Below are 13,978 nucleotides of genomic sequence, written 5' to 3' on the forward strand. Positions count from 1 at the left end.
GCCCTCATTGTCCGTCATATTCAGAGAGTCCGGGTTTATCCCCTGCTTTTCGAGTCACAATTCAGCTGGCATTGGTGAGCTCCCAATAGATCAGTCCCACTGTCCCAATGAGGAACAGAAGGAGGGAGAAGATGAGCAAGGAAGTTATTTACTTTTTTCTGACCTGTTTGGTTCTCTCATAGGTCATTTGGCTTCTGGTTTCTTTTTTTCTGAATGTCAACAGTATGGTTCATCTCATAACATAGGTCTTAGACTGGACAACTTACTGTTAGTCATTCCCGTTTATTCTGTGCCAAATTACCATGGCACATCTTGTTGGCAGAAAAAAAATTATAGGTCAAAAATGTTATAGTGAGTTTAGTGTCCCAATCCCTCAACTCTAAATCTTAGGAGAAAGCTGGTTCAGACTCCATATCCTCTATTAATTGCAATCTTAGCTAGCATCACCCTAGTTGACTCTAGGGAGTTCCCATTGCACTGTGTTTCTACCATGCCACTGAAGTGTCCCTAGTTCCAATTGTTCCTCCCAGTACAATCTCCCTCCATACTCCTCTCACATTTTCCCATCCCCACCTGCACTCAGTCCATCGTCAATATCTATTATATTTCTCCTTCCAAGGGGGATTCATGCACCTACCCTTGAAACATCCTTGTAATTTGGCTTCCCTCGATCTGTGGGTTGTAGCATGATTGTTCATGACGTGACAGTTTGTGCTGGTTTGAAAGAAAACAGACCCTAAAGAGAATGGCATTCTTAGGATGTATGGGCTTGTTAGAGTAGATGTGGCCACGTTGGAAGAAGTGTGGCCCTTTCGGGCCTCCTGTTTTCAAGCTGTGCCCAGTGTTACAGTTCACATCCTGATGCCTGCTCACTAAGATGTAGAAATCTCACCTCCTTCTCCAGCAGCATGTCTGCCTGTGAGCTGCCCTGTTCCACCATGAGCTTAATGGACTAAAACTCTGAAAGTGTAAGCTACCCCAATTAAGTGTTTTCCTTTGTAATGGTTGCTGTGGTCATGGTGTTTCATCACAGCAATAGAAACACTAAGATACAGTTAATATCTACTTACAAGTGAGTACATACCATGTTTGTCTTTCTGGGTCTTGGTTACCTTGCCCAAATTGATTTTTTTTCTAGTTACACCCATTTTTCGGTGCTGATATTTTGTTTGTAATCTAACAAATAAAGCTTGCCATAAGATCAGAGTGCAAGCTACTAGCTAACCATAGAAGCCAGGCAGTGATGGCAAGCACCTTTAATCCCATTACTCAGGAGACAGAGGCAGATGGATCTTTGAGGCTACCCTGAGCTTCATTGATTGATTCAGTCTCAAAAAGAAACAGAGTCAGGTAGCTCACAACTTTGATCCCAATACTTGGGAGTCACATGCTTTTAATTCCAGCAAGAAGGAGGTGGATACAGGAGGGGATATGACTGGGCGGAGACAGGAATATGAGGCAGGAGGACACAGGAGTGCATTACATTCAGTCTGAGGATTTGTGGAGACAGTATCTTTCCTATATTGGTCTGAGAATTTGGTCAAGGTAAAGGTTCTCTCTAGTGGTTGGCTCCATTACTTCTTCAATCTTTTAGCATTTACCCTGACACCAGACTTTGAGTTTTTATTATTAAGACCCATTGTAATCCTGGAGATAACTGCCTATAAATTTAATAATAGCATTTTGTTTACTGCTAAGTAATACTGCATTGTGTAAATGGCCCACTTTTTTAAATTCATTCTTTTGCTAAGGATCAAATCCTGTGGAAGAAGGGGAGGAGAAATTGTTGGAGTCATAAGGGTCAAAATCACAAGGAAACCCACGGAATCAACATGGGCCCATAGTGTCTCACTGTCACACCAGGGAGTCTGCATGGGTCTAACCTAGGTCCTCTACATATGTGTTATAATGGTATAACATTGTGTTTTATGAGACTCCTAGTGGAGGGAGAAGGGGCCATTGTTTCTGATACTTTTAACTACTTTGGAACAATTATCCTCCTACAGTCTTGCCTCATTTAGCCTTAATTTGAGGGGAGTCTTCTAGTCTTATTGAAACATGATATGTTATGTTTGGTTTATATCTATTGAAGACCTACAATTTTATGAAAGGAAAATAAGGGAGCTAGATTGAGATTGGAGAGGAAGAAGAGTATGGGTGGAGAGATAGGAGAAAAAAACTATTGTCAGGATTTAATATATTAAAGAATAGGTTAATAAAAAATTAAAAGAAATGAAAATAGATTTTCTCAGAAGATACCTTTAACCACAGTTTCCTTCCTTCTACCACCCTTAGCTCACCCATTCCACACACAATGCACTCCCCTTTCATTTCCTCTTCAGAAAGGTGCAGGTTTTCAAGAGACAGCAACCAGATGTGACAAAAGAATATACAGAAAGACAAGGTGAAAGCCTTCATATCAAGGCTGGACAAGGCAATCCCAATAGAAGGAAAGTCATCCACAAGCAGGCAAAATAGTTAGAGATACATCAGCTCTCACCATTGTAGTCCCACAAAAATATCAAACTAACAGCCCTAATATACATGCAGAGGACCTGGTACAGACCCATGCAGGCCCTGTGCTTGCTATTTCAGCTAGCCCTTCTTAGTTGATTTAGTGTGTCCTCTTCTTCTAGTATTCACCACCCCCTTTGACCCCTCCAATCTTTCCTCCACCCCACTCCCACACAGGGTCCCCTGATATCCAAAAGAGAGAAAACTGATAGAGACATGTAGTGGCATTTCAATTGTATTTTAATAAGTAAAGACTGCCTGAAGATCTTACAGTAAAAAAGTCCTTCCTGTCAGCCTTACAGAGCAGATTATGATAACACACACCTTTAATTTCTGTAGCCACAATGACATGCAACTTTAATCTCGGTAGCCACACTACTTGCCATAGAAATAGGGTGGTGAATGCCTTTAGTCCCAGTGGTGTATGACTTTAATCCCAGTACTAGGTAATAATATAAGATGGGGGAAAGTAGCTCTAATAGACAATATCATTCTGAGATTCCTGAAAGCAGGATCACCATTACAGACTGAGCTCAAGGCAAGAGCCAGTGGCTGGCTGTTTTTGTGTTTTGGGTCTTTAGGTTGAACCTCAGTTTCTGACCCTGAGTTTTTATTAATTGCACCTCAGAGATCTCCAATTTAGACTCTCTACAGAATGTCTGGCATTCGATTTCTACAACTGCTCCAATCTTCTGCACAAGAAAAACCTCTCTAATGACAAATGGACATGACATTTATCTATAAGTATAGTTGAGTATCATTAGGAATCATCTAATTGATATTTATCTAGGTGGTTTTGGTTCTAACCTAGTTTTCTGGGCTATTTAGTCCCTGGTTTCTGGCCATACAGGCAGTGCAGGTTATTGAGTTTCTGTTTCGGGGTGAGCCTCAACTTAAACCAAATTTTCATTGGCCTAAACTCCCACAAGTTCCTGATCACCATTGCCAGCACACCTTACAGGCAGAAAAGATTGTAGGTGAGGGTTTTGTGGTTGGGTTGGTATCCAGGCTTCACTTTCCAAAGCTTTCAGAGTACCTTCCTTTTCTGAAGAGATTGGAATGTAGGGGTGAGGGCTCCAAGCCCCTACTAGCTCAACCTCTCTATGTTTAATTAACTAGGTGGATGTTGTCTCCTGCAATTGGGGCTCTGCTGTCAGTTGCCAGAGAGCTAAGTCTGTTGTAGCCTCAGCCTGAGTTGTTTGCAGATCACTATGGAGATTCTTAGGCTAACAAATCAACCAAATGTAATAAAATCCCACCATGGGGAACATTGCCTGACTAGAAAAAGAGGCCAGTTCAGACTCTGAATTCCCCATTACTGGGAGTCCTAGTTTTCACAGATTCCCGGAAGTTTCCACTGCACTAGGATTCCACATTGTCTTCTAACTGCACGCAATTTCCAACTCTCTATCCCTGCACTGTCTCTCTCTATCCCTCCTCCCACACCTGATCCCTCATTATATACATGTCCCCAGTCTACCCCCATAATCTATTGCATTTTTCCTTCCCAGAAAGATCCTAGCTTTGCCCCTATAGCGTTCATCTTCCCATAATCTCTCTGGATCTGTGTATTGTGACTTGATTATCATTTACTAAACAGTTAATATCCACTTATAAGTGAATATATACCGTATTTGATTTCTGAATCTGGGTTACTTCATTCAAGATAAATTTTTCTTGTTGTTACTATTTGTATGCAAATTTGATGATGCCATTTTTCAACAACTGAGTGATACCCCATTGTGTAAATGCACTGCATTTTTTCTTTACCCATTCTTCAATTGCAGGCATCTAGGTTGTTTCCATTTTCTGGCTATAACGAATAAACCCACAATGAACATAGTTGAGAAATTGTCTTTGTTCTAGGACAGAGAGACCTTTGAGTATATGTCTGAGAATGGTAAAATTGAGTCTTGAAGTAGATTGATTCCCACTTTTATCAAGATTTTATTATTTTATTCAAATTTCTGTATTGGTCACACTATAATATTCAAATACGAATAAATGATGTTTCATGATTCTGGGATACCCCAAAGATTTCAAATATTTCAAATACAACCTTTTTCTAATGTGTCCTCCTATTCTTAACCTCCCTTTCACATTTTTTTCTTTCCAATTTTTTAAGAAAAAATTTAGGCAGAGTTTCTCTATGTAGACTTGGTTGTCCTAGAACTCATCACTTAAGGGTGGCCTCAAACACACAAAGATTTACCTGCCTCTACCTCCCACAATCTGGGATTAAAAGCAGGTGCCACCATTTCCAAGCCTTCTTTTTATTTCTATGTTGTCCATTCTGACCTATACTGACCATGTAAAAGAACTGAGATTCTCTTGCATAATGGTGTTGTTTGTGCCATTTTTCTTTCCCTGAAATTATTAGCCACCAGCCATTTAAAAGTTACCTACCCAAAATGATAAAAATAAGATGGAAACAGAACAATATTCATTATTTAACATTAATTTTCTTTTTAATTTACCTGCAAAATTTCTTATGTAGATATTTTACAGTATGTAAAAAAATGCTGTTCAAGCATGTTCATGTTACATGAATGATTAAAAGCTCTAATGTGTCATAAATTATGTCTCTTACCTTGATTCATTCATTCCCTTAATTTCCCTGTACACTATGGTGAAAAATATGTTCCTCCATTCTAGACTCCATTGGCTTCCCCATCATTGATAACTGGTGGAAAAAGAAAAACCAGTTTTCTTCAGTGGAGCCTAACTGGGTATATTAACCATATTTCAGTGTAGGCCCTATGCTCGTGAGAAGTAAACCAACACCAACTGGAATCAGTATTTTTGTAGACATTTGCCACATCTTGATTTGGTGGAAATTTTTGTCTTATTGGTCCTTTGTTTTCTTGTTTATGAGTCCATTTTTGTAGTTTTGTGATGTGTGTGTATGTGTGTATTCTGGTTTTTTTTTTAAGGAAAGAGAGAAAGGCAGAGAGTGAGGTGATAGAGAGAGGTAGAGAGGGTCTGGAAGAAGTTGAAATTGACACTCTATAACTGAATAAAATCCTGTACCATGTATGTACCATATTTTTATTATCAATCAATTGAACATGTCTGTATTATTTCATTTCTAGTAATTGTGAATAAAGCATCAGTAAACAAGGATGAACATGAATATCTCCTGTAGCCAAAGACAATGAAAATACTAAACCTATTTAATTATGCTTATATAAGTGAATGTCACAATCCTTGGAGATGATTGAGTGGAGCTTAAACCTACCAATAAACTACTTTTGCTTCTCATGGTAATCAAAATCCAGAGAGTATATGCATCATTCTTCTCGGAGTAACTGAAACCATTACAATAGCAAGCAACATATGGCTGCTTTTCTTGTCCAGAGCAGACGGCACTCTGTCTAAAATATTGGATACATCCTTAGATCTCACTTAGCATTTTCACATTCACAAACAAATGTTACTCATCTCTAGGAGCTCAGTAACATTATACCAATAAGGATTGAGATTTCCTGGAGATGAAAATTTGTATTTCATAATCACATGCAGAACTCCATCAGATGACTATCAAGCTCAAAACAACAATGAAGGAATTAGAAATACCACCAATGGCATCATGATCAATGATGAACTCAGAACAGGGCATTAGGAAGTCATCCCACATATATGGAGAGGGGTTGAGGTAATGGTGGTAGAAGGTGTTATCATGGTTTTCATAGGTAAGAAGACCAAATGAATGACCAGGCATAAAAACATGGACTGCTTTTCTTTTGGATTAAGGAAACATTAAACATGTCATCTGCTTGCCATATTGCTGTAAAATATTATTTTTAAGTTGTATTACCTTTGTTTATGTTGCATTTGTTGAGCTCTGTGAAGCTGTGTAAGTGTGCCTGTCTAAAGCACCTGATGGGCTAATAAAGAGATGAACAGCCAATAGTGAAACAACAGAAAGAATAGATGGAGCTGTTGTGTGAGACACTTTAAGTCATTGGCAATGAAAATAACTTGGGGTTGTTCTCTAGTCAGCTACTTCATTTCTCCCTCTAAAAAAAAATGGGCTCCAGGGAAGCAGAAGCCTGTTCATTACTTGAACAGTCAATGAGTATGCATCTTTCCACTATTTTAGGTTTATTTTGTAACTACATATGTAAATGAAGACTGTATTTTTGTTTTGGGATGCCCAGACCCAAATAATCACATGGAATCTATATTAATTATGACACTGTTTCACCAATGGCTCAGGCATAATTCTAGCTAGCTCATACATTAAAAATTAACCCATTACTATTAACTTGTGTATCAGCATGAGGTTGTAGCTTACTGGTAAGATTCTGGTGTCTTTTCCTTCATCAGCTATGTGGCATCTGCCTGATTCTGCCTTCTTTCTCCCTGCATTTAGTTTAGTTTTCACTCTTACATACATTGTCTCCTGTCATAGTCCAAAGCAGCTTCTTTAGTAACAAATAATAATAAGACATATTCACAGCATACAGACAGGAAACCCACATCATGCATATGTTTATTTATTTTGTTCATTGTTATTCTTTAAATTATACCTCCTTGTTAGTGTAGGAAAGAGTGATCAGTGACTAGAATTGGTTTCCACTAGAGATCCCTGAGGTAACCTGGTCCTAGGAAGGAACTGGATAATGAAATGTCTTTAATGAGTTATACAGTATCTGGACTCCTGAGAGATACAGGGTGCCTAAGATCCAGGAATGGCCACAGGAAGATATGAATAAGGATGGACAGATAGGTAATGAGTACAGGGGCTACTAGTCCCTGTGTGTGTGTAAATAAAACAAAGGTGAGCATGATCCTTTACCTGAAACTTTGTCTCAGCCTCAGCAGAGCTGGGTTCATTCAGAAAAATAAGCTAACGTCTTGCTGTCAATCCACATGAATTTCGAGTGTCATTTAGAATGGTTTTCCAGGTAGAGTAGCATTCTTCTTTTCACTGTCTCCCAAGAATTTATCACACTGTGGATCTTTCATGGTCATCTTATATCAGATTTCATATTAATGGTTTCATTACAATTACTCGATATGTAATTTTCTCATTACCATACCAAGAGCAGTGCTGTGAGATGGAGTTCACTGTTCTAGTCATCTCAGTGTTTTTATATACTTTCCACTATGGGTTTTAGCAAAGTCAGAAGAGTGTCCTACCAAAGATGATGATTCATTTTATCTGTACAAGTTCACAAATTTGTGCTTCAGTAGGTGTATCTGTGATTGATCCTAAGTGTACTCCACCAAGGAAGACATAATATCATATAAGTGCTAATGTAAAATGATAACCTATAATCAAAACCAGTTCTTCTATATAATCCAAGATGATATGCAGGTGTACCAACTGTTAGAAACCTATCCCTTGGTATTTCTAGGTGATGATTAATTGGAGAATGGTGGACTTAACATCTAAATAAGACATGTACTCCATTAGCCCATCATTGGTAAGAGTTAGTGGTGGTTTCTGTACTTTGTGATCTATGTACACATGCCTTCATAACACAAAGATACTATTTATTTATAAGAGAAGCAGAAACTGGAGATTGTGGTACATACCTGTCTGTCATCCTTGTGTTTAGGAAAGAGTCAGTGCTGTTGCATGTTTGAGGTGAGTCTTACGTGTGTGTGTGTGTGTGTGTGTGTGTGTGTGTGTGTGTGTGCATGCATGTGTGTTTGTTCACTTGTTTGTGACTTACGATACTGACTGCATAGATTTGCAACTTAAAAGGTGAACATTTGAAAACTATCTAGAATATTAGGGCCTCTGTGAAGGATAGAAGTTATAGACTCCTATCTAAGGGAAAATGAAAAATTTTTCTATAGTGTATTGTGCATTTCCCCTATTACTTTTATCTGACTGATTGAAGCTCATGTTAAGAAGTGTTAGTTGTAAGATATTCATCGATATTCATCAGTATGACTATAGGGTAAGGCCATTTCAGGCTCCCTCTCCTCAACTGCCCAAGGAACTAGCTGAGGACATCTCCCTGGACATCTGGGAACTCCTCTAGGGTCAAGTGTCTTGCCAACTCTAAAATTGGCTCCCTTAATTAAGATATATACTTCCCTGCTCCCATATCTACCCTTCCTTTATCCCAACCATCCCATTCCCCCAAGTTCTTCCCATCCTCCCCTTCTCACTTTTCTCTCCCCATCTCCCCTTTCCCCCATCCCACCCCACCCCCAGTTCCCAGTTTTTGCCCAGCAATCTTGTCTACTTACAATATCCAGGAGGATAACTCTATGTTTTTCTTTGGGTTCACCTTCTTATTTAGCTTCTCTAGGATCACGAATTATAGGCTCAATGTCCTTTATTTATGGCTAGAAACCAATTATGAGTGAGTACATCCCATGTTCATCTTTTTGGGTCTGGGTTACCTCACTCAGGATAGTGTTTTCTATTTCCATGCATTTGCCTCAAGATGTCATTGTTTTTTACCACTGAGTAGTACTCTAATATGTATATATTCCACACTTTCTTCATCCATTCTTCCATTGAAGGGCATCTAGGTTGTTTCCAGGTTCTGGCTAATACAAACAATTCTGCTATGAACATAGTTGAACAAATGCTTTTGTAATATGATAGGGCATCTCTTGGGTATATTCCCAAGAGTGGTATTGCTGGGTCCTGGGGTAGGTTGATCCCGAATTTCCTCATCTGGCAATCGAAGGAGATAGAGACAGAGACCCACATTGGAGCACCGGACTGTGCTTCCATGGTCCAAATGAGGAGCAGAAAGAGGGAGAACATGAGCAAGGAAGTCAGGACCGCGAGAGGTGCACCCACACACTGAGACAATGGGGCTGATCTTTTGGGAGCTCACCAAGGCCAGCTGGACAGGGACTAAAAAAACATGGGATAAAACCGGACTCTCTGAACATGGCAGACAATGAGGGCTGCTGAGAAGCCAAGAACAATGGCACTGGGTTTTGATCTTACTGCATGTACTGGCTTTGTGGGAGCCTAGGCTGTTTGGGTGCTCACCTTCCTAGACCTGGATGGAGCGGGGAGGACCTTGGACTTCCCACAGGGCAGGGAATCCTGACTGCTCTTCGGGCTGGAGAGGGAGGGGGAGGGGAATGGGAGGTGGGTAGGCAGAAATTTATAATAATAATAACAATAATAAAAGAAGTGTTAGTTGTTTTATACAAAATCTGCAGATTTTAACAACATTTATAGAATATATAATTACCAACTATAATATGTTCAAAATTCATATTGGGCCTAATCCATTTTATGTATAAATCAAGTATGACAGAGAGGATAGTCAACTGAGGAATAACTTAATTGAAAATTCCAAAGTAACTTTGTTTTTTCTATTTTATAATTCATAAAGTTTTTCATCCTATTTGTTTTCTACAAATCATATTTTGTGGATTAAACATATGTATATGACTTGGAGTTATTAGTATTATGGAATAATGATGCAAATGATGAGCCCTAACACTGCACATATACCACATTAGGATCTCTGATGATCAATTTAGAATGTAAAATTTAATGATAACTCATCAAATTTTTTAATTGAAATGATGAATTTTATAGCATTGAAGTTGAAGAAATACATATCAGTTTAATCACCAGACAAAAAAAATTTCACTGGACAAAGCCATACATCATGACAGGTACTAACAATAGTTAGAGATTAAGGAAATTTGTAAATAACCAAACAGAATAAAGTCATTGAAGACCTAAAATATGTGTAGATTACAATAGATGTGAAGGCAACTTACAGAATTGATTAACAAAATAAGTACATTGGATGCATATAGAATACTATGAGACATAGATAAAGGTTTTACATAGTATGTGGTTTTGGTAAATTTAACTGTGTATATGATAAATAATTCCCTTTACATTTGAATGAGGATGAATCAAATGAAGGGGGAGAAGAGGGAAGGGAGTGATAGTGAAGTAGATGAACAGCTCTCAAAAGAGAGAGGAAAATTTTTTTTCTTTTTTTTTCCTGAGACAGGGTTTCTCTATAGCTTTGGAGACTGTCCTCAAACTCATAGAGATCCACCTGCCTCTGCCTCCCAAGTGCTGGGACTGAAGGCATGCACCACAGCCCAAATGAGAGGGAAGAATTTTAGCCCCAGCATTGATGAAGAGAGAAATACAAGTGTCACTGTGAGAACACAGGGGTATATACCACGGGCATAGGTGAGAAAATTAAACAGTGTTTGTGTCCCTGATAGGAGCTTTGTCTTTATCCTCAGAGCAACAGTGGTAATGTGCAGAATAAATCAGACAAGAGATGATGGAACTCCTCTGTTAGAATGTGTAAATGAAACATGTTGAAGGAGAAGAGAAGGGTCAAGAGAAATAAGAACATGGACGTGAACTGAATCTGCTTCTGTGTTCCAGTAAAGAAATGAGGTTTTCCTGATATATGGACATAATCACTCAGAAAAGAATGGATAAATTACCCGGAGAATGAATGGCAGACTCTGTATAATGTACAACAGTAATTCAAGGTAAGGGAAATGTATCAAATTCAGAGATTTCTGACACAAACTTGAATTTCTTTTACTATCCAGTGAGGGACTGGAGAGGTAAGAGATTGAGGAATGCTCTGGAGGACAATAGAGTGAAGACGTGATTTTTTTCTTGTGGCTTTTGCACTCCTTATGCCTATAATACATGCAGTGGCAAGAAGATTGTTAGTGAATAGCAAAGCAGAAATCTGTGTGTTACAAGACATACACAGATGGGAAACAAAGGGCAGAGACACACTCCTGTGATCATTCGCAGAACATGATGCATGAGGTAGGAAGACTGCCACCAGGCTGAGGTCAGCCTGGGTTACACAACAAGACCTTGTCTTGAAGTAAGATGAAATAATGGAAACAGATATAGAAATATAAAGCTTAAAAATAAGTTCCACCCTACAATGCATCTTCATGTGAAATGTCAAGAAACAGGAGATTTGGAAAAGTCTGTTCTAGCTTTCCTTGCTGTGTCTCAATTTACTTCCAGCTAGAGAAGAGCAATTGTCCTCCTCAATTCTCCTATCACAACATCCCATAATCAACAAGGAATCAGACATAAGTTTACCAAGTGCCAAGGGGAATACCAGAGACAAATACACTATTGATTAGAACTGCAGGAGCAATGAGTGTGGGAAATGATATACGCACTGTCAACACCTGTGCTATCTACAGATGTTCAACATTGGCACTCGCTGCATCTGTCAGCTGGTCCCCAAGTGTGTCTGCCCAACAGAAATGTGCATGGCCCTTTATCAAAAGACATGTCATCAAATACATGTAGCAACAAGATGTCTATTTGTCACAAATTGAAGGCTACCTAGGTTCCCAAGGGACTAACATGGAAGCCTTAAATGATATGTGTTCATAGCACACAGGACTATGTAGCAATGAGTGTGATTAACTCCCAATACAAAAAAAAATCTCAAATGAGTTGAATCACAAACTCATCTCATTTGAGATTGAGGGAGAAAATGTTCAGAAGGCTTTGTGTTGTCTGAGTCCTTTTTGGCTATTTCAAATGACTGAAATAAGTACATCACATTAAAAAAAAAGACATACACATCTGATTTTAAATGGTAATCTAAGACACTAGAATATGTATGTTTTTCTTGAAACTTATATAAAATTACATGCACAAAGTTTATCAAATTTTTAAATAACATCAACATACAAAATAAGATACAGCAAATTACAAATGGATAAACAACAGTTGAGCAGGCAGTAGGAGAGAGAAAAATTAGTTCACCTGACATTAAGTATAGAATACATAGATCTCTGTTGAAAAGGATGGGAGATAGAATCAGCTTAAGAAGAAGCTGGGGAAAAATCATTGATGATTGAAATGATTACAGACATTTGGAGTTTGAGGATATAGTCACTGTAATCATTGTCAGATCTCTTTTTGTATAAATATATCCAAATTATATATTCATTTTTTTTATTTGAAAGGATCCTCATATTTTTCTCCTTCGGATACTGGGTAATAAATATGATAATGAAAAACCAAACTGTCATCTTTTTTTTCATCCTCCGGGGTCTACCCATCCCCCCAGTGCATCAGCCACTGTTCTATTTCCTGTTCCTGGCTATGTACCTCACCACCATCATGGGGAACCTCATCATCATCATCCTCATTCTACTGGATTCCCATCTCCACACACCCATGTACTTCTTTCTCAGTAATTTGTCCTTCTCTGACCTCTGCTTTTCCTCTGTCACAATGCCAAAGTTGCTGGAGAACATACAGACTGAAGTTCCATCCATACTGTATATAGGTTGTCTGACACAAATGTACTTTTTCATGGTTTTTGGAAACATGGAAAACTTCCTTCTTATGGTCATGGCCTATGACCGTTATGTGGCCATCTGCTTCCCCCTTCATTACTCCAACATCATGAGCCCCAAGCTCTGTGTGTGTCTGGTAGCACTGTCCTGGATATTTAACGTATTGTATTCCATGTTACACACCCTTCTCTTGGCTAGATTGTCATTCTGTGAGGACAATGTGATCCCTCAGTTTTTCTGTGACATATCTGCCCTGCTCAAGTTGGCCTGCTCTGACATTTTTATTAATGAACTAATGATATTTATCTTGGGAGGGCCTGTTATTGTCATCCCGTTCTCATTCATCGTTGTATCCTACGTACAAATTGTCTGCTCCATCCTAAAGGTTTCATCTGCTCGGGTTATCCACAAGGTCTTCTCCACCTGTGGCTCCCACCTGTCTGTGGTCTCACTGTTCTATGGGACAATTATTGGTGTCTACTTCTGTCCATCAGCTAACAACTCTACTGTGAAAGAGACGGTAATAGCCATGATGTACACATTGGTAACTCCCGTACTGAACCCCTTTATCTACAGCCTGAGGAACAGAGATATGAAAGAGGCCCTGCTAAGAGTCGTTTGCAAGAAGAAAATATTCCTATAATGGCAACACTGGAAATTTTACTTAATTTCTTCTCATAAATATATTGATACCAATATTGCAAATTATAGAACAATTACAACAATTGGGATATACAAAAGACCATACTCTATAATAATTTCATTTGTAAAATGGAGTTTTGCAAAGTTGTTCAGTTAGGGAAGTAGACCTTGGTAAATCAGTGACATCAGCCACTGCCTTGTAAGTGTGATTCTAGAAAAGCATTAGGTAAGAACCACTGTTGCATCATATTTTCATTACTCGGATGCCTTTTTAAATGGAAAACATATTCTTCAATGAGTTCTCCCTAATGTTTAGCTGTGGGTCTTTTTCTATTTTCATCAGTTGTCTGAAGGAGTCTAACTGATGTATTAGGCATAATTTTATTTATTTTTTCTGACCTGTTTGGTTCTATCATAGGTCTTCAGGACATTAGGCTTCTAGTTTCTTTTACTCCAGACAATGTCAGGGGTATTCTCCCTCTTTTTTATTTATTTTTATTTTTTTTTATTGAGAAAAGGAAAAAAAAACAAGTTTCCACCTCCTCCCAGCCTCCCA

The 13,978-nt window shown here is 38.6% G+C and overlaps 1 protein-coding gene across 1 annotated transcript; it reads left to right on the forward strand.

Moving 5' to 3' along the window:
- Positions 1 to 12,484: 12,484 nt before the first annotated feature.
- On the forward strand, positions 12,485 to 13,423 carry LOC101998578 (olfactory receptor 1468-like). Its single transcript, XM_005350265.2, has one exon. The coding sequence runs from the start codon at positions 12,485 to 12,487 to the stop codon at positions 13,421 to 13,423; it is 939 nt and encodes a 312-aa protein (XP_005350322.2).
- Positions 13,424 to 13,978: the final 555 nt, after the last annotated feature.

The sequence above is a fragment of the Microtus ochrogaster genome, chromosome 7, assembly GCF_000317375.1.
Source record: "Microtus ochrogaster isolate Prairie Vole_2 chromosome 7, MicOch1.0, whole genome shotgun sequence".
Classification (NCBI taxonomy): Eukaryota; Metazoa; Chordata; class Mammalia; order Rodentia; family Cricetidae; genus Microtus; species Microtus ochrogaster.